General features: G+C 31.4%; 1 protein-coding gene across 1 annotated transcript in view; it reads right to left on the minus strand.

Annotated features, from left to right (window-relative positions):
* Positions 1-21,354, minus strand: part of LOC118191670 (ral GTPase-activating protein subunit alpha-1) — a 209,439-nt gene that overhangs the window by 11,115 nt on the left and 176,970 nt on the right. Inside the window, 4 exon segments of the mRNA XM_085816841.1 lie at positions 2,866-2,996; positions 3,611-3,738; positions 14,004-14,162; positions 19,671-19,826. Of these exon segments, the coding sequence (XP_085672967.1) occupies positions 2,866-2,996; positions 3,611-3,738; positions 14,004-14,162; positions 19,671-19,826 (574 nt within the window).

Consider the following 21,354-nt stretch of genomic DNA (forward strand, 5'->3'; position numbering starts at 1 on the left):
TTTTCTCCAGTTGTTTTTCCCTTCCAAACTTTTGCAACATAAAAACGTTTCTGTTATATCTTCATTAAAAATAAACCTAACGTAAATAATTAGTTGTGACATGACATTTTAGTAATATCGGTAGTCTCGTCCAGTTGTAAATCAAATACAGATGAATTTTGCATGCGTTTTATGACTTCTGAGTCGTTATTTCGTGACATTTTGGAAATCCGCCGAGACACGGTATCTCTTGATAATGGTATTGTTTTTAGTTCATTTCCATATTTATTGCCATGCATAATTGATGTCATCTTAGTTGCTGCAGGAAGGATAAGGGATTCTCCAACTGTATGGGGTTTCATTGTTTTTCCTATTAGATAAGAAACTTCTAAAGAAGCTCGTAATGCTTTCTGAGGTATTGTTGTAAATTTCTTTAAATGTGCACTTTGAATTTTCAGATTTTCAGCTCGTCGTTGAAAAAAATCGGCATGTTTATTTTGAAGTTCTTTATGTTTAATTTCCAGGTGCCTTTTTAATTTAGCTGGTTTCATGCTCTCATTTGCTAATTTTTCGTTGCAAATGACACATATCGGGCAAATGACACATAACAAATAATATATAAAATTTTATCATTTTTTTTCGGGAAATTCAATAAAATTAACAGAGATCTTTCTCTAATGATAGTACATACCTGATAACAAAGAGTAGCAAAGCCCGATAAAAATATAAAAAATCATAATTACACAACTTCACACAATAAAACTTGAGGATAAACAAAAAAAAAAATTGCAGGCCAACAGCTACATGCTACAACTTCATGCGAACACTTCACGTCTTCACTCTGACTATCAGATACACTGCGTACCTCGCCATCTGATTGGCTGATCACGGAAGCGAATTTTTCCTCTTTCCCTGCGGTTAACGTCTAGTCAAATAGGCGCTTTACAGTAAAACTGGCAAATTATCGCGAAGAGGGCGCTATCTACCAGAGTGAAAAACTTGCGTCTTCATACTTTACGTACATTACTCATTATGGTCAAAGAAAGAGCGGACAGCATGAAATTGCAATTAAACAGTGAGTGACGGCGCTTCACTCTTTATATGTACACTGTATGGTATGCAGCATGCAGGCATAATGCATTTCATAAAAATTTGGCAACCCCCACAGGGGTCGCGACCCCTAGTTTGCGCACCACTGCTATAGACAACATAAATGAGTTTTAAAAAATTTTTTTCGTCCCCCTTTATGGAAAGGGGACTGGTTTCGCCTTGAAACCAGCGCCCGTCTAGAGCATTTAAGACTAAACATTTGCTTATTTATCTTTACTTTGCTGAAAAGTATCTGAACATAACCCAAATTGCAGATTATACTAGTAAATTACTGAACAACTAATGAAGTAAGTAATATTTGCATAAACATGCATTTTTAATTATAAATAAAAAATTTAAAACAGGAAACAAAAAAGTATGAGACAAAAAGTAACTAATAATGCACTAAATTACTTGCACAAAACTATGAAATATTTTTAAAAATTATATTTAAAACGAAGAAAATTATATGTAAAAATAAAATAAGTTAAGATGCATACAATTATTTTACTAGGAACTAGAGGCATGAGAAAAGCAACCGCTAAGAGAATCATAATAAAAACGCAACTGTGAGTGTTTTTCAGTGTGCTCTGTGTCTGTGTAAAAAATAAGAAATGTTTTCCCTCTCTCAAAAGCTCCATAAATCCTCATCTTTGAAGCCACTCAAATGAAGATATTGTGCAACTGTTTACAGCAGTGATCCGAAAGCAATAAACACAATTGCAAAAAATCTCGCGACTGCGTCATCTGATCCTTTCTTCGATGTCTCAGAGGGGCGGTGGTTTCATACTGAAACCGCAATGAAAACATTCAAAATTAAAAGGTTTCCATTACTTTTTTTGTGAACTAAGGACATGTCATTACTCATTGATGCCTGCTTATAAAATATATTGTGGAAAAATTAAATATTTTTGGGTTTTTTGTTTTTAAAATGAGTCAAAAAGAGTAGTGTGCAAAAGAAGCTATTTTTGAATGATTCGTATCAACTAATGGATGCCCAGAAAGGTTTGCTGCTGCCATCTGTTATCAGCTTTAAGACCTAATTTAATTTTAGCAGCGGTTTTGTGAGGGGAAAAAAAAAATTTTCTAAATTAAAAAAAAAATGTTGAAAATGCGGTTTCAAGGCGAAACCACCGCCCCTGAAAGGAATCCTTAAAGGAAAAACTGGCTGGTAAGAACTATGACTATACTGGCAAACCTCATACATTCAATAGAAAAAGTTTTTCTTTTCTTTCTCTCTCTCTCTTCACCCCCAAGAGATAACAAGCCCCCAGGATCTTTCATGATGATAACAAGTCACAGCATATAGTAGAAAATGTCTAATCATGATTTGAAGAACAATGAAGACCAAAAAGAACAGCTTCCCTAGATTGCCAATTACTAGATTTAGAACATTAATGGAGTTGCAGTGAACTGTGCTGAAAAATAAAGTATTCTCCTTCTAGTATCTCTCAAGAATATGCATTAATTTTTGCATCAAGAATGGTATAATATATCATCATACAATCTAAGATTTATACATATACATTCCAAAATAGATTCACACTACTTTGAATACTGAAGGTAGTCCTATGCTGTATTAGAAGCATTATGCCTTGTTCATATAATTCTATGCAATTCTTTAAATTTAGGCCTATTGTAAATCACTAAAAAATTAACAGTTAAATCATATTTACTAAACTCCAATTAACACTTCTTATGCATAAAAATATTACACTACCATTTCAGTACATATTAATTTGAAAGATTATCAGTCTGTAATAAAACTATATCAGAACAACAAAAAGATTACATTACCAGATGATCTACTGGATGCATATGGCTTGGAAGGTGCAGGAGCATACACACTAGCGGCAAAATGTTCAAATGTGGTTCTGTCCTTATGATTCTGAACAATTGTTTCTAAAGATTTATTCCTTTCTTCATAACTAACGTATGATTCAAGGAAAATAAATGAAACAAAGAAAACTATATTAATAACACAAAACAGAAGAAAGTGTACATTTAATTTATATCACCACAAAAAGTATCAATAATTCCTTTACCAATCCTGTACCTTTCCTAAGTACCAATTCAAATTTATTTTTTGGTTTAAGCATTTTTTTTTACTATAAAGGAACCGTTAAGAAGTATTTCATTAAAATGAAAACACATGATAAAAAAAAGCACTCTAAATTTAAAAAAAGTAATGGAATACAAGTTTTTATCATTAATTCTTTCATGAATTCAAATTTATTATTTGGTTTAAATATTTTCTTTACCATAAAAGATCCAGCAAACAATTAAATTTCACTAAAATGCACACATAATAAAATGTACAAAAGCACTCTAAATTTTAGAAAAATAATAAGTTTTTAATTTTTAAAATCTCTTTAATACCATTCTCTCAATATTTTGTTATCATTGTTTCTTTTCCACCATTCCTACACTTTAAGGTTTACACAATCAAACAAAAACTAATTTATATGCATGCTTCTTATGGATTCATTCAGTATGTGTAATAAGAAATCAAAAGCCAATACCCCCCAAAATAAAAGGATACTAATTCAGGTAAAGTGAAATTAAGGAACGTTTGGCTCGGTTGGCATTTATTGCTGTAGCTCTTACAAGCCCAGGAAGAACTTTATGCCCCACTATGGCACCATTGAACAGAGGCCCAAAAAATGGAATCTGTAAATAAAGAATATATAAACGTTTTAAAGCAATTAATTAGCATAAATGGAATTTCTATCAAATATACTTTTTAAAATAAAAACTTTATTGACAAAAAATTTCTTATTCCATGTACTAAAAATATATTTTACATATATTTTCCCAATTCTGATCTGATTAGATAAACTATTTCAATTGTAGAAAACTAACATTTAAAACTGTTCTAGAAATCAAGGCTCAGATTAATTGCTTTAATTCTTGGAAGCTATTTTGTTATTTTAAAATTAATCTGAAGCTGATCATTTCTTATGAAAATTTCTTCTAAACAAATAGAAACGAAAGTTAATATTACAGTTGCCTCTATATGAATATAAACAAAATTTAATATTTTAGTTACCTCTAAATAAATATAAACAAATGAATTTTTGTGTATTAGAGTATAACAAAACTATCATAAAATCAGATACAAATTATATTCCTATTTTTACTGGTAATATGCTTCAAGACCTATGACAGTTATGTGAAATTATAAATAATATCAAATGATATATATCATGTTAATTTAGTATACATAAACATGACAAAATTTAATTGGTAAATTATGCACATGTGTTAGTGATAGTTATTATTATGCACATAGTTATATGATATTATCAATAATATCAAATGATATATACAATATTCATTTAGTATACATAAACATGAAGAAATTTAATTGGTAAATTATGCACAAGGTAAGACATTACTAAAATAAAGTAATAAGGTGTATTCTGTGGTTCATTCTACATTCATAATGCACTTTTCTTCCCCTGTACAGCATATAGGAGAGCAAAGAAATTCAACCTTTCAGTCTAATTTTTTAAGAGAATTATGAAAATTATAAAAAATTAAAAAAATTATAAAAAAATTACATAACTTGCATTGTATTGTATGTCGTACAAATTCATTAGATGACATAACAATTAAAATTCTACTTTCTAATAAATCACTACATAAGCAATGAAACTGGTCCAAATTCCTGTCCATGTAGTATGCTTCTACTTGAAATTGCTGTGAAAAGGCATTAATGAATGCTTCTGAACAGTTTTTACTCCATTACATCCTTTTCTCATTTGCTTCCTTCTTTCACTGTGCATATTTGTAACTAAGAAAGCATCTATTTACTTAACTTTTTCTGCAAACAGCTACTATGTATAGACATCAGCTTCTTACATATTGGGTTGGCAACTAAGTAATTGCGGATTTTTTTTAGAAAATCAAAGACAATTTTTTCATGGAACTAAATAACTTTATTCTGTACTGTATTGCCCATTTCGATCAATGACCTTTTGCCATCTTTCAGGCAGCATCTTAATCCCATGTTCATAAAACTTCTGGTTTTTATTAGCAAAAAACTGAATCAGGTACGATTTGACATCATCATCATTATTGAAATTTTTACCATTTAAGGAGTTTTGTAAAGATCGAAACAAAAAGTAATCAGATGGTGCAAGGTCAGGACTACATGGTGGATGTGGCAAAACATCCCAACCAAGCTCCAATAATTTTTGCCGAGTGACCAAAGATGTGTGTGGCCTTGCATTGTCATGATGGAATACAAAACTTTTCGATTTGTCAATTCGGGCCACTTTTCTTCAACTGCAACTTTTGATGAATATCAACTTTTGATGTTGTTTGAGTTGGTTCACCTGGCCTGCTCCACGAACTTTTCTGCTTGATATTGTTGTAAACAACCCATGTTTCATCGCCAGTTATCAGTCGTTTTAAAAATGGATCATTTTCACTACGTTTCTTCAGCCAATCGCAGCTGTTAATGCGTTGCATTAAATGCGTTTCTTTCAGTTCTTGAGAAACCCATGTATTGAGTTTTTGAAGATAGCCAAGTTGTTTTAAGCGATTTTCAATGCATGTATGTGATACATGAAGCTTCTCTGCAATCTCACGTGTTGTACTGTGACGATCCAAATCGATTATTGCTTTGATTAGGTTGTGATCAACTTCAACTGTATGATCAGAGCGTTTTTCATCTTTGAGTGAAAAATCACCAGAACTAAATTTGGCAAACCAATTTTGACACTGCTGTTCTTTTAAGGCTTCATCACCATAAACAGCACATAACTTTTTATGAGCTTGCGATGCGTTTTCCCTTTGCAGAAATAAAAAAGCAAAATATGACGAAAATGTTCCTTTTGATTTTCCATTTTTCAATGAACGCCAAACGAAAACTACGCAACCGATCAAAAAACTTTTTTTACTGATTGACAGCTGAATTGCCAACTATCACATAACAAAATGTGTTTTACATTTGTACTACGTCTGCAACCCTAAAAATTCAACTGAAGCCATCTATGAGTGAAATCCGCAATTACTTAGTTGCCAACCCTATACATATGCTAATCAGGAGTGCAAAAGCATAACATGACTGGAGAGAGAGCGAGGAAAAAGGATGATGGGAATGATGAATGTGTGCTTCAATTAAGAAGAAAGATGCTATAAAAGAATTACAATGATGCAAAGACATACTACCTCTGTTGCCAATTTTCATCTGTTATTATTTCATTATAAGTAATCATAGCCATCACTGTACATCACAAATAGTTCAATAAAATAATCTAGCAATGTAGATTTATCTGTTTTATCTACTAATCCCCTAGATATCTAACCATACACATGACAGCTCATCAATTCCTCAATAAAGTTCTCAGTGAAAGTAAGCTATTTTCACCTTGATTATTGACTAAATTAAAAAATATTTTTAAATGAATTTCAATGAAACCAGAACTATTTTTTGATTTTACTGAGTTAACTAGTTCTTTATTTATGTTCTTGGAATTAGTTCTTATTCTGGCCTATTTTGTGTTGATTGGCCTAATTTGTGCTGAATGGCCTATTTTGTGTTCTTAGAAATATTTAAATCATAAGAACATCAACTTTTGGTATACCATATATGACAAGATTTTTAAAATTTTTGGCAACTAAAGCAGTTAAGTCACTACATAAATTTGTCCTTGGCCAAGAAAGTGCGAATTCACATTACTAGATGACTATTTATAAAATTCTAGAAATTGAAGAACACTTATTAAATATTTCCACTTTATTTCACACTTATTAAATATTTTCAGATCTAATTTCTTATGTTTCGAATTTAGAATGTTCCAATTTCACTGATGACTGTTATAATACAATCATGAATGCTTTAAGTAATTCTGATCTGTTATTAGAAATTACTGTTTTGGATTCTGATTTCGATAGTAAATTAGAAAACTCTGAAGAAAAAATAATTCCCAAAAATAAAATGCACTTTCAAAACACTGCACAGTTAACAATTTGCTCATTTGGCAGTCAGTCAGAACACGCAAACTGCCAGATCAGATGTTTGACTACATAATCTCAAAGAAATAATACAAATGGAATGTTGTAACAGGCATTCAATATCTCTTTTCTGATGATTTATGTTGAGTCTATAAAACCTTTTAAGGGTTCTTCTGATAATTTAATAGAATCTTTTTTAAATAATCTAGAATTATTCCAACTGAATAATATTACAAATGATGTTCAAAAGATTAAATTTATCCCCCCCCCCAAAAAAATTGCTTGTTAGGCTCTGCTAAAACTTTTGTAAATTCTTAATACAGTGTCAAAACATATGACGCATTAAAAGAACATTTGTTGGAAGAATTTTCCTCTAAACTTAATAGTGCAGATTTGCATAAACTGATGCCTAAAAGACATTTAACCCTCTCTCTGCGTATTTTTTTTTTTATCAAAATAAGTTCAAAAATAGCTTCAAAGGTTTAAAGGTAGTTTTTTATTACATATTTCAAATCTACATATATTTTAGGGTTAAAATATGTAACAAATTTTTTAAACAGAGTTCCCCCCCCCCAAATACAGAATTAGAAACTACTATCAGTGTCAGAAATATCATCAAGAATATAGGTTATATCACTCGCGAAATGCTTCCTGCCAGACATCTTCGAGCTCTCAAAAACGCGCACAAAATGTTACATTACGTATTCTTGTATATTTGGCAGAAATGCGGACAACTAATGCCATCTGTTAGCCTACATCTAAATAAACAATTAAATATCACAGAAGAGATGAAAGGAAACCTTGAATAGAGAAAGAGCAGGTTTCACAGTTAAATAGATGGCAAAAATTCATCCCTGCGGAAATCGCGGGTTGTGCAAATTTTGCTACTTTTACATTGCCCATGGAAATCGCGGGATGCGCAGCGAGAAGGTTAAAGTTAATTCAATATTTATTCGATTATTTATTGCTATGAGAGAAAAAGTTAAAATTATGTCTTCCATTTTTTATTATCTGAAAAATGGTATTCCAGAAAACTCTAATAAAATTTTATCATATGGTTGTAAAACTTAAGTGAATTTAAAGATACATTAAAGATTTATGAAAAACTTCTGTTTACTTCCAAACAAACTAAAATTTTCTAGTGATTTGAAACCTAAGAATAATAATTGTCATAAATCAGTGAATAATTAGACAATTACAGAACTTCCCAAAAAGCCTACCCAACCTATTATCTGCTACAATTGTGTGTCTAACGGCTATCAAAGTTTTAGCTTTCTCATAAACACCCTAAATATTTTTTCCACAATTCATTTGACATAAATTATCTCCTTGTACTAAGAAAGCAAATAATGCAACATTTTCATTATCACAAAAATCAATCAAGTTATGGTACAGTCACACCCACTTAATTTTTTGTTAATCCAAATCAATATTTCTGAAATCATCATTCCATTAGCTGACCTTAGTAGTCAAGCTATTATAACTAACACATAACAAATCAAAAATTGGTTTTCCAGTACTTAAGAAAACTTTATTATCATTATCATAACTTTGTGATTACATTGTGCATCCAACAGGCTTTTTCACAGGTTGCTTCAAAATTCAAAATACAAATTTTAAAATTGACAAATATGTTACTCATGAAAACTTACTACCTTTTGACACAGTTATCAGAAATGACTGTACATAACAAGCTGAATTTTTTATTGGAAAACATTAGTAAGTGAAAAACATGCTGTTAAATTAATATAAACTTATGAACAATTAACAACTGAATCTGCATCTAGAAAAGCTACACCACAGACGTTAGAAAATAGCAACATAGTGTTAGAATCTTTGCAATGGCACCATGATGAGAAAGACACAGCGAAAAAGCCAGCACAAAAACAAGTATCACTGCTAGATGTTCAAACTACTGAATACAAGATAAAAGACTGAAAAAGAAGTTGATGCACATGCTGCATCAAGAGCAGAAAAGGAAACTTTCTAAAGATGCTGATATCCTCCAGCATATACTAGATGAACTTCAGATAATTCATAATAAATTAGATAAATCAAAGTGGAATTTCAATCTGAGCTTAAAGATAGAGCTCGAGAGCCAAAAGGCTACACTATATACTTGAGAAGCGACAATGGAAGTTTGATCGTTTGCTTGCAGAAAAGAAAGCTATATCTAAACAAATTGAACAAGAAAGGAACAATACAGAACATGAAACCAGAGAAAAAGAAGCTAAGGTATTATACCTCACTTGAGATCTTGAAGAAAGAGAACAACATACAGAAGAACTTGAAAATTAACTGCAACTGACAGATGATTCCAAACTGAGATTAGAGGTCCATATGCAGGCACTTATAATACAATTTTATTGAGATTTACAAGCTAGAGATGAACAAAGTAATGCAAAGAGAAAATCTCTCATTAAGCAGACTCATGATCTTGAAGAAGAATTTGAATATGAACATAAACTATGTGCTGCGGCTATTACTGCAAGGAAAAAGTTAAAGAGTGATTATAAAGATATGGAACAAGAGTTAGAAATTGGCAATAAAGTTAACGAAGATTCTCAGAGGCAATTAAAAAAATTACAGGCTCAAATGAAAGATTATCAATGAGACGTTGAAGAATCCTGATTACCTAAGGAAGAATTCACTTTAGAAGCCAAAAAAGCTGAGAAAAACCAAAAAACACTGGAAGCAGAAATAATTCAACTTAAAGAAGATTTGGCCAGTTCTGAAACAGTTAGAAGGTTTTGGAATTTGAGAGAGATAATTTACAAGTGGAGTTAAATATAGCACCTAATTTGAAACCAGAATGCAAATCCATCCAAAAGTTTTAGCACATTACAAAGTCACAAGTATCAAGACACATGACCACTATAAATTAGAGAAATATGGAATACATGAAGGCCCTAATAAAACTTCCACTGTTGCTGATATGATGAAACCGTAGTGAACTTCACAGTGAAATCTTTATTTAGAACTATGTACCATACAAATGGATACCTGATACTTACTACTTCTGTTCTCCGATTCATGATTCCCCCCCCTTTGTATGATTTGTCCTCCTTTTTAGTTAGTTACATTTTCATTCTATTCATAATATATATATATATATATATATAAGATATAACAAAATATGATGGTTGCTTTAAGAGTAACTGGCAATGTCAAAATTAACTATTCTAGATTTGGTGTTCTCCCCCCTAAATTCATCTTTCTCCCAAATTCGAGATCCTTCCATGTTACATAACAACCTAAAATTAACAAATCACAGATTAGCTGTACTTATGCATCAGACTTAATATAAATATTCTTGGCACAATAACTACGTCATTCTTCCCTTCCATAACTTTTGCTCTGCCAACACTGCACTGCTTTGCTTAAATGCTCGTCTTACTTTTAAAGCCAGTGTATATAAAAATTATTGTATGTCATTATAATTGGATAAATGTCTTCTAAGATGGTTTTATATGCGTGAAAATAAAGATTGTAATACTTCAAGTTTCGTTGTGTTAACTGCATCATTATAGCTTTTACCTTCAGCCACTACTGTCTTCTTAGCCGTGACGAATATCGAAAGCTGTTAAAGGATACGAATCCTCCTACGCATTAAATTATCAGACACACATATATATATGTAAAATAAAAAAATTTAGAACCAATTATTCACAAAGACCAAAATTTGAAATTCATAAGTAATAAATTTCAAGTAATCCTATAAATGCAATAAAGAAATAAAACAAAAGTATAAACTCCTCTCAACTGATAAAGTGCTAAATACTCTTGTATTTTCACCTATCCCAATTCACATGCCCAGTGCAGTTTTTATGGCAAATACAACTTTCTATATAAACATTTGCATCACACTGGTGTAGTTGCTGGTGATGTCTGTCGGGTGAAACCATAGACTTTCTTCATTTGACAACTTGCACTGCACTTGATTTTATGACTTTTAATTCTGAGAACTTTACCAAGTCTCAATTTTATTGGGCTGCCAAGAGTCTCATGGCAGATATCGCTACAGACTGATGTGGGGGGGGGGAATCTTTGGCAGGAGGACCTGTTGCATAAGGATGCTCATATTTGCATATCAGCAGTACAACAGCATAACACCACTGGAGAGAGAACGAGGCAAGAGAATGATGGGATAGAAGGTGAGTGTGCACTTCAATTAAGAAGTAGGATGCCGCGAAAGAAAGACGATGACATAAAAACATAGTACCTCCATTGTCATGTTTTATCTGTTATTACTTCCCTGTAAACAATCATAGCCATCAGTGAACATCATAAATAGCTCAATTAAATAATCTAGTAATGAAGATTAGTCTCTTTTTGTCATCTAATCCCCTACAAAACAAGCCACAGACAGGGTTTATCTGGGAAGTAGCAGGAGTGATTTCTGCCTGCCAAAACATGGTGAAAGAAGGCGATATTGCTGTGCTGGTTGAGTTGTGGGAGACCTTAGCTACCAGTGCACCAGTCACCTCCAAGCCTTCACTGAGTGCAGTTCAAGTTTAAAGCGAACCCCTTTCAAGGTGCCTTGTCATTTCCACAATTAATTGTTTGTTAAAGCAGCATTATGTGATGAAGTTTTGTATCAAACTGGGCAAAACTGTGAGTGAGACCCATGACACAATCAAGACTGCTTATAGGAGTGATGCCATGGATCGATCAAGTGTTTTTGAGTGGCACGAATTGTTTCAGGAGGAAAGACAGCAAGTTGAAGATAAGCAATGGTCAGGAAAAAAAAGTTACAAAACAAAAAGTTACAAAAACTTAGTGAAAGAGCAAAATCTTTTGAACTCAGACTGCAGACTGTGTGGACGATATCGGAACAATTAAAACTTGCCCAAAACTACTGCGCATGAAATTATAACCGAAAACTTCAAAATGAGAAAAGTTTGTGCAGCTGAAAGTTATGAATGAATGAACCAATGAACGAAAAAGGAAGACTCCTTGCAATTTGTCAAGAATTTCTTGATTGTGTTTGTGATGATCCAAATTTTTTCGATAATGTTATCACCGGAGAAGAGCTGCGGATTTTTTTTTTAGTACCACCCCAGGACAAAGCAGCAAAACTCTGAATGGCACACCCCCACCTTATATTGCACAAAAAAAGCCTGATGAGCAAGTTGAAAAAGAAACTAATGTTGATCTTTTTTTTACTGCAAATATGTGCCATTATAATAATGCACTGAGCCACACTGCCTTTGCTGTCATAGACTTCCTGACCAAACATGGAATCACACAGCTTCCCTGGACACCCTACAGCCCAGATGTAGCTCCTTCAGACTTCTTCCTCTTCCCTCCGACTGAAAAAGGTCATGAATGGATGGCATCATGGCTTGATCCAGGGCATTCAAGAGGCCGTAACAAGGAAGCTGAAGAGAATTCTAATTTTTGTATTCCAGGGAGCCGTAAACGATTGACAGAGTCAGTGAAAAGGCTATATTGATGCAGAAAGGGCATCTTTTGAAAACTAAGTCGATGTGTCAAAATTCTTAATAAATTTTTTTTAAGAAACTTTGCATTACACCATTCTACTACATTGAATTATACCGTTCTAATACTTTCTGGACAAACCTCGTACATACACTCAAAATAAATTTTACCCTAGAAGATGTCAAACATGTAAACATATTTTCAAGTATGTATATTTTATATATATGCTTTTAAGTACACATAAACAGTATTTTTTTGCTTTTTGATCTCCCAAAAATTAATTTATTTGTCCTCTTCTTTTTAGATAAGAAACAAGAAGAGTTTTTTTCCCCTGAAATGATAACATAACCTGTTTCTCTCTCTAGTATAATCCATTTTGGGACTATGTCCGAAGTAATTTCATTTATTAATTTTTTCATTTTGCATTGTGATACAATATGCTAGAAATAAAATATCAAATAGATTGAAAAGATGCTAAATGTAGTAAATTTAATTTAAAATGCTTAAAAGCTTTATTACTTTTCTTCAGTCTTTCTTCTTTAGTAATGAAAGTACTGAAACTTTTATGGTTACTTTAACACGTTCCCTGCCGCGTGGGGCGCCACGCTTGACGTTCAAGCCATTTGGTATTATCATTGTAAAATGAAGAATTTTTTTAAAATTCATTATGCAGTCAATTATGGGCATCTTAATACTACTGCTGATGCCCTCATTTAAAACCGTACAATATACGTACGATAAAAAAAATTATATGTGAGGATGGAGCTTGCTTGGCATAGTAATGTTCAGCCAGGTATTTATTAAACTAATTCCTAGAAAAATAAATTTATTGGTTTGTTGTGTTATGCGTGTTAAACTATACAACTTTTCCTTGATAATTATGATTTTTGCGCTATTTTAGTAAGGCATACGCCAGAAACAAAATAATACAAATGTAAAGTGTGGCGCGCATACGCCCCACGCAGCCTGAATGGGAAATCTTAAAAAAACGGTCTGGCAGGAAACGTGTTAAAGAATAAAGTAATTAAGCCTTTTTTAATTTGAAAAGAATTATTATTTCAAAACTATTGCTTTTAGCAGTTTTCTATATATTACACCTCACAAAAAAATTTTCCCTTTAGGTAAAATTTTTGACCACAACACTACATCAGTGAACAATACATCTTGTTTCATCTGAAATGGGAAAAGTTAGAAAAACAGAATAATAATAAATAAGGCTGCAATAAACCACAGACAACTAGAAACTTGAATGCAGAAATAGGAAATTCCAAGGTGTGACTGTGCATTTTAATGATCCTAATGAGGCACTTTTCTGGTGCAATGCATATTCTAATAAGGCATTTTTCCTATGTAAAGACATACTACTGCACAATAAATAGCATTGCTAATATGCACAGATCCAATTCTAGAAAATCTGTATACTTTACAATAAAAGTTTTAATTTCATATATTTTTATCACTTATTATAATAATAGATTAAATGCATGAAAATTTCTTTAATCACTTCATAAAAAGTTAATAACATTTACCCCTAATTTCCGAGAAATGTGAATACGGTATAACCTTCCACCAACAGGATAAATCACAATGAGAACATCACAAAATTCAGTAGCAATAATTTCTTTACGATAATCTCTGGTATGTTCTGACCAAACAATGTGCACTTCATCATTTCCTAAATGGCGTACCTAAATTATAGGAATTAGAAAATGGTTATTATCACTTTAACAGTTTTATTGCTTCTTACATTCGCATTTTGTAAGAATTAAAACTGAAAGATTTTTTGCTTAAGTTAGTACAAATACAAGAAAGAAAAATATGCCCTATGGTTCAAATATTTAATTACATATCATTAAGATAAAAAAATCTGCTTTAATCTAAAGATTGACCCTACCTTTCTTTATGCATCCAATTTTTTTTAACTGCACTGTTAAATACCACATTCTAAACAATATTATACAGATCCCACATAAAAACTTTTAACTGTTAAAAATTATACAAAGATACATAAAGGTTATTGATATCTAAATTAATGCTCCAATTAATGATTTTCTAATGATGTGATTTATATTATGTTTCAGAAAAATAATAGAAAATAACTAACTAGACCTTTCTACTTTGATGCAAAACCCAGAATGAAGATCAGTCAGTGTGGTTGTTAGTTTTTCTTGGCATATTTTCTCACACAATCAAACTTTTCTGCAAATGTATACCATATACTATTAATGTTTGTAAATTAGCCCATGAGGTCAAACACTTAATATTTTGAAATATACATAATTCTTCCCAGATTCTATTACCAACAGTTGAATGAGCTGCCTAAATATGGTTTCATAGCTTTCCTCGTATATCTAAAATAAATCGACTAATCTAAAATACTAATATTTATTTCATAATTTAAACAAAAATAAACTAGACCACCAATTGGACTCTGTATGGACTCAAAAGGGTCTTTTGCAACACCACCATATAGCCCTGATATCAATCTTTCAGACTTCTGCCATTTTTCACACCTGCAGTTATATTTTGCTGGTGCTATCTTCCATTCTGCACAGGACGTGCGAAATGAGGATAACCTGCTTTTGGACTTGCAGACACCAAGTTTCTGGGCTGAAGGCTTTGAAAAACTACCAAAATGTTGACAAAAAAATAGATTTGGTTGATGATTACTAAACGCACTAAAGGCACTACTTTCATTTTCCCCCCCTTAACTTTGTTCAGAACATTTTCTGGTGGAAAACTTTCATTACAACCAGATATATACATATATATATAGAATTTTTAAAAAATGAAATAAAACAATATGATCATTTTAAGTATTTTCATGAAGCTGCTGAAACATTATCAGTAAAGACATAAAGTAAGAAACTGAGAACCAATTTTACACAAAGAACAAAAACAGAAATTCATAAGTACAGTCAAAAGTCATTAATCCGGACTCGTCGGGACTTCGGCGATTCCGGATTATAGATCATCAGTTCAAATCTGGTAAGATGGCATGCAGAAATTACAAAATTAAAAATATGAAACCGTAATTTATGAAATAAAGAACAATTATGATCTAAAGGGTATCAAAATTTACAAAAAGAAAAAGCTTAATATTTATTTGTTTACTTTATTAAACATTTCTTTCAATGTAAGTTGCTTCGTTTCATGTGATAATACTTTCTCTTTAATTTTATTAAACAGACATAATTTCATGTTTAGTTACAAAGTTCCACTGTTAAAAGTCCTATAATTCCTGTGTTGAGAATACCGACTAATTTGTCAATCGAAATGTTTTCGTTTTCAATAACTCTGGGTCACTTTCTTCACTATCGGAAGCGAATTATAATGACGAGGAACTTGATTTAAATCATATCAAAGACGGAATACAATCCAGATGAAATACTACACTTAGTAAGGAATTATAAGCCAAATAAAATAAAAACATCTGCATTGAAGATAAGGATAGTGCTGACAGATCAACTTCCAATCCACAGCGTGAAATTGATAAACAGATTTCGGATTTCAAAACATACTTTCGCTTTGTAGATACAAATTACATATTAGTAAATATATATCGGAAATTCTATTTGACATAATCGAAAGTTTAAGCTTACTTTTATGAAATTGCTCTAACAGTCTGCAAAAAATAATAAGCTGAATCCAATTTGAAGATTAAGGAACAACGCAATCTGCAACATTAACTGAATTAGATAATTTTAGCTTAGCTTATACCTCTGTTACACATTAAACACGCATGCGCAGAAAGTTTGTAGCTTTGAGGTCCAGATTATAGATCATTCCGGATTATGGGTGTCTGAATTAACGACTTTTGACTGTAATAAGTAAGTCCTCCTGATGAAGTGGCATTGAAGTTGATTAAATTCCTCTTCTTTCAAATTCTTTTTGTTCATTAATTTTTTGAATTTGGGTTTTACTTGTTTGAAATATTTTAGTTTTAACATTTATTAAATTCTTTTTTACATTTATAGGATTTTTTGAAATTTGTTACTTATAAATTTCAGTTTTTGGTCTTTGTGTAAAATTGGTTCTAAGTTTCTTACTTTATGTCTTTACTGGTATTTTGGATAGAGTTTTCTTTGTATCAAGGTTAAATTTTGATATGAATTTACTTTGTTTTTCCCTTGCTTTGGGAAAGGGCCAGAATTTTTGGGTAAACTATTATAAATAAAATACATTGGAATAGTTCATCAGCTGATTTTGGAAACAGAAAGAGTGGATTTTTTAAAATTTACTACTTATGAATTTCAAGTTTTGGTCTTTGTGTAAAATTGGTTCTAAATTTCTTTCTTTATACATTTACTGACAATTTTTCAGCAGCTTAACACATTCACACCGGGGCAATTTTTATATTCTTTGCCGTGAGACAGCGCTCTAATTTTTCCCGCGTTTCATCTGGCGGCACGCAATTATTACCTGTCCAAACCTGTATACGAGTTGTACATTTGCTAATAGTTATTAATTATAATTGTTATTAAAAACGTTTTTATAATAAATAAATGTTAAGTTTTCATCATTTTAATTTTCAGCATCTAATAACACAATCGAATGCATACCATCAGTGGCACACGCGGCCCGATAAGAGAGACTAGTAAGGGACACTGGTGGCCCGTGCCAGTGTGAACGTGTTAATGCATGAAAATAGTAGGCATGATTACATTACGTTAATAACAAAATTGTTTTGTAATTAACATAACTCAAAAACAATTAGCCATAGAATGTTGAAATTTTGTATATGGAACTGCTATATTATCTAGATGTGCACTTTTCTTTTTTGCTGCAATTGACAGAGTATGTGTATATGTATATAACATGCATATCTACCACCTCACCTGGCTTATATATCATTACCTGACCTTTATTTCTGCAATCATAACTTGTAGTCGTATGTTCCCATTACAGAAGTGCTTTAAGCGATGAAAAATGTTTTGTCAAAGCCAAATTTAGAAAAAATAATTTTTGACATATAACAAAATTTAACTTTTCATGTGGTCTCCCAGTTCCTATACTTATATTTGGGAAAGTTTTATATTCATGGAAAAATAAATTATAAGAAGTTTGGCTGTCACATGACAAAAACTGATCAAGATATTTAATTTAGAATTAAGCCATGCGGTGTCCACATCAAATTTTTTAACTCTTAATCTCCAGATGTGATGAAAACCATCATCAAAAAATTTAGCTCATGGAAGCATTGTTTTTTTTGGGGGGGCAGGAGGTGTAAATTTATTAGGGGCCCTCGAAATTTTTTTGCATAATGGTCTAACTTTTCTAGTTACGCCACTGAATGTACCATAATTATTTAGAATATCAGTCATTCTATAATGAAAATGAAAACATGAATCAATAATTGAACTTTTTTTTACTATTGATGAGAAATAGGTCTCTACTCAAACACTAAGCATTCTTGATATAGTGTTTACTATAGTAAAATAATAAACCTAAAATTATTTTAAACTGAATTAATATATACATTAATACATACTAAATTTAAAACAAAAATTAAGCCTCAGTGTCAAAAGGTTCAATACATTAGTGCTCTCATCAACATGTAGAGGGGAAAAATTGATTATTCTTTGTTGTCATTTACTGTTGATTCATAACCATCAGATATGTCCTTCTTTCTCCAAAAAACCGTGTTCTTTGAGAAGAGAATGTTGTTAATTTATCGAATATGTTCTTCTATTAACATGTATTTAGCAGCAATTGTATGATTTATACCACTTTATGTGATATGATAACTTATTCTGTACAATGCTTCAAGCGCATTTTTGTTTAGCCGACCAACTGGGATAGTGGTTAGCGACGGTGACTGCCTTACCAAAAAGCCTGGGTTCGAATCCCAAAGAAGGCAAGGATGTTTGTAAATGCATAGTTCCTGTGCAGCATGAGGGAGCCTTAAACATGTGGTGAGCCGAAAATCCTCTCGAGAGGTTCGTGTAGGGAAAGAGGGGTGGGAGACCCTCGGACCTGTCCCACTCAGGTGCTCCCCATCAAAATTGGGGGTGAAACTGAGCAAAGTCATACTGTCACCTGTATTGTGCTAAAAGCTCTTCCAAACGATAGATGCACTCTTGCTCTCCTTCCCACGATGCATTTTGTAGGCTTGTTCTGATGTTACTGTCAGACAGTGAGATAAGTCGTCAGAATAAGAATAACACAGTTTTGTCATCTATGCAAGTTGATAATATACAAAATTTTACATTGTTTTTTAAGCCCTCACTGGGAAAAAAATATCAATTTTTGTTTGTTATTGGAGTGTTTGGTTTCTAAATGATGAAGGTTTCATACTTCCATCTGATGAAACTTCCTTAGAAGATCATGAAGTGGATTGGAGGAGTCTTCTTCTTTTATGATTGAATTTATATTTATACACTGATCAGAATATTTTCTTTACTTCTAAGGACAGCTGTTTAGAAATTTTTTACATCTAGTCAGCCTATCTCTTACTATGATAATAATTTCATCTCAGCTCAACCTGTTCGTTTGAAATGCTTGCTCAAATAGCAAACCATAGCTATTATCCATTGCAGTAGTTCTGAGTGAAAAATCTATGTTTTAACCTCTTATCCATTTTTATTTAAACACACCTTAACATTTAACAGCTCTAAAAGAACTGTAAAACTAACTGTACAAAAATTTAGCTATGCACTTCTGTGATGATTCACTCAATGCTAAAACTCTATTGGCTGCTAATCATTTTACACGACTCATTATGACAAGACAGGAAAGGTAGCTACTACATACAATGTGTAAGTAATGAAGTAACATAAATGGTCAGAGCAGGGCTAGTTACAATAAATTACATTGTTTTTGCATAAATTTTGGGCAGTGATGATCACATTGGAATTACTAGCAATTACCTTCAATTTTATTTAATTAAAATTAACTAGCAATTACCTTCCATTTTATTTAATTAAAATTTAAAAGTTCTAAATTTTTAACAGTATTCATTACAATATATTGTTTTCCATCATTATTGTTAATTTTTCACATTATAAACTGTCACATACCTCAAAGAGATATTACAGGTTGGGAACACTGCCATAAGAAATCAAAGATGATATGTAGATCGCAAACTACTCATTTCTGAACAACAAACTATTCATCTTTAATTTTAGATAACATTAAATTTGAGACAAAAATTCATCTTAACAGCTTTTACCACCACTACTGATAAGGTTTCAAACCTTTTTATGGATAGCATCTGCTTCAATTGTAGACATCCTAGTGGAAACATGAAATATAACTTCTGTGAAAGGAGTTGCATAGTACGGTGCTGTTTCACCCGTGCTTTTATTCCTTTGTAAACCTCCAAGAAAACCTGCATGATTTTCTAAATCTACCTATTAAAAAAAAAAAAAAAAAAAGGAAATTCTTCTCAGTTAAATACATACATTCAAAAGCTTATTTATGTAACAACACACTTAAATGCATTACAGACAATGTTTAATGATAATGTAGATTTTTTTAACATGAGGAAAAAAGAAACTAATTCTAAATGACATAAATGAAGTATTGTTAAAAATCCATAATATAGTAAAGTAAATAAATAATACTGCATTCAAACTCATGATACATTGGTCCATTAATGATTATCTTCATCCAAATCTATCAAGTGTATGACTTTGTAATGTTAATTTTATAAAATGGCGAAATATAACACTTAAATAAGTGAAAAAAATAGTCAAATGCGAACAAAAGGTTCTGTAGAAAATAAAAGAAATTTTCAAAAATTGTTTTTAAGTTTCAGTTATAGTTCAATGCATGAAAAAGTTTTCAAAAAAAAAAAAAAAAAAAAAAAAAAAAAGCTAATATGGTGATATGCGACTAAAAATGAAATGACAGATTTTAAATTGTCAAAAGGAAATTTAAATGAAATGAATGTAATCATACTTCTACATATCATTTTTGTATTATCACTTCTATTGAAATTCATATATGGCTGCCTCCCCGACTGCATTTTTAGTTTTCTTTTACCATTACGATGGCTAAAAATTTTATTTAATGCATCATTTAAACAAAACCATGTAACTAAGAAAACATTTACCTGATTTTTTTCCTTACTTTTTACTCTACAGAATGTGAAAAGTAATAAAGTAAAAAAAAATCACTGCCCTTGAACGTATGAAAGTTAGTCTTCTTAATTAATGCAGCAATAAAATAAGAGAGGCCATATCTCCCTCCAAGATCTTGTGATCCACCGAATGGCACATTTAATTTTTAATTTATTTAAATTCTTATTTTATTTAGACTGATCTCATCATCATTTAAAAAATGGGGCTGCTAACAATGAAGGATTAAATTTTTTGATTAAAAAATTCGTTATTGTTAGCAATAGCATAATAGTTAAAAATCTATAAATTTTTTAAAAATTACCAAAATTAGGCACTTTATGTTAGAAGTTCCAAAAAACTTTCAGTTGGAAGATTTTTTACACCAATACAATTAGTAGCTCCCCCAAAAAAGAAAAGGAAGCAGGGGGGAAAAGAAAATTTTGCAATGATCAGTTTAACCGTTAAACAAGTATATCTGAGGATGGTGGTTTGGTAAAACCATCGAAACTAGTCCTGTGAAAATTTTGTAAATATAACACTGATTTTTGTTGTTTGACTCCTGAATTAGTATAGATGATCAATTTAAATCTGGTAAGATGGCATGCAGAAATTATACAATTAAAAATATGAAATCGTAATTTATGATAAAGAGTAATTGTGATCTAAAGGGAATCAAAATAAAAAAAAAGTGCTTAATATTTATTTGTTTACTTTATTAAACATTTCTTTCAACACGAGCATGCGTAAAGCATACATTACGCATAGTCAAAATTAGAAAATTGCAACCAGAAAACTATTTTCTGCGTATTCGTGATAT

This window comes from Stegodyphus dumicola, chromosome 5, assembly GCF_044657685.1.
Source record: "Stegodyphus dumicola isolate Sdum_Otavi_A_Nest chromosome 5, ASM4465768v1".
In the NCBI taxonomy this organism is placed as follows: Eukaryota; Metazoa; Arthropoda; class Arachnida; order Araneae; family Eresidae; genus Stegodyphus; species Stegodyphus dumicola.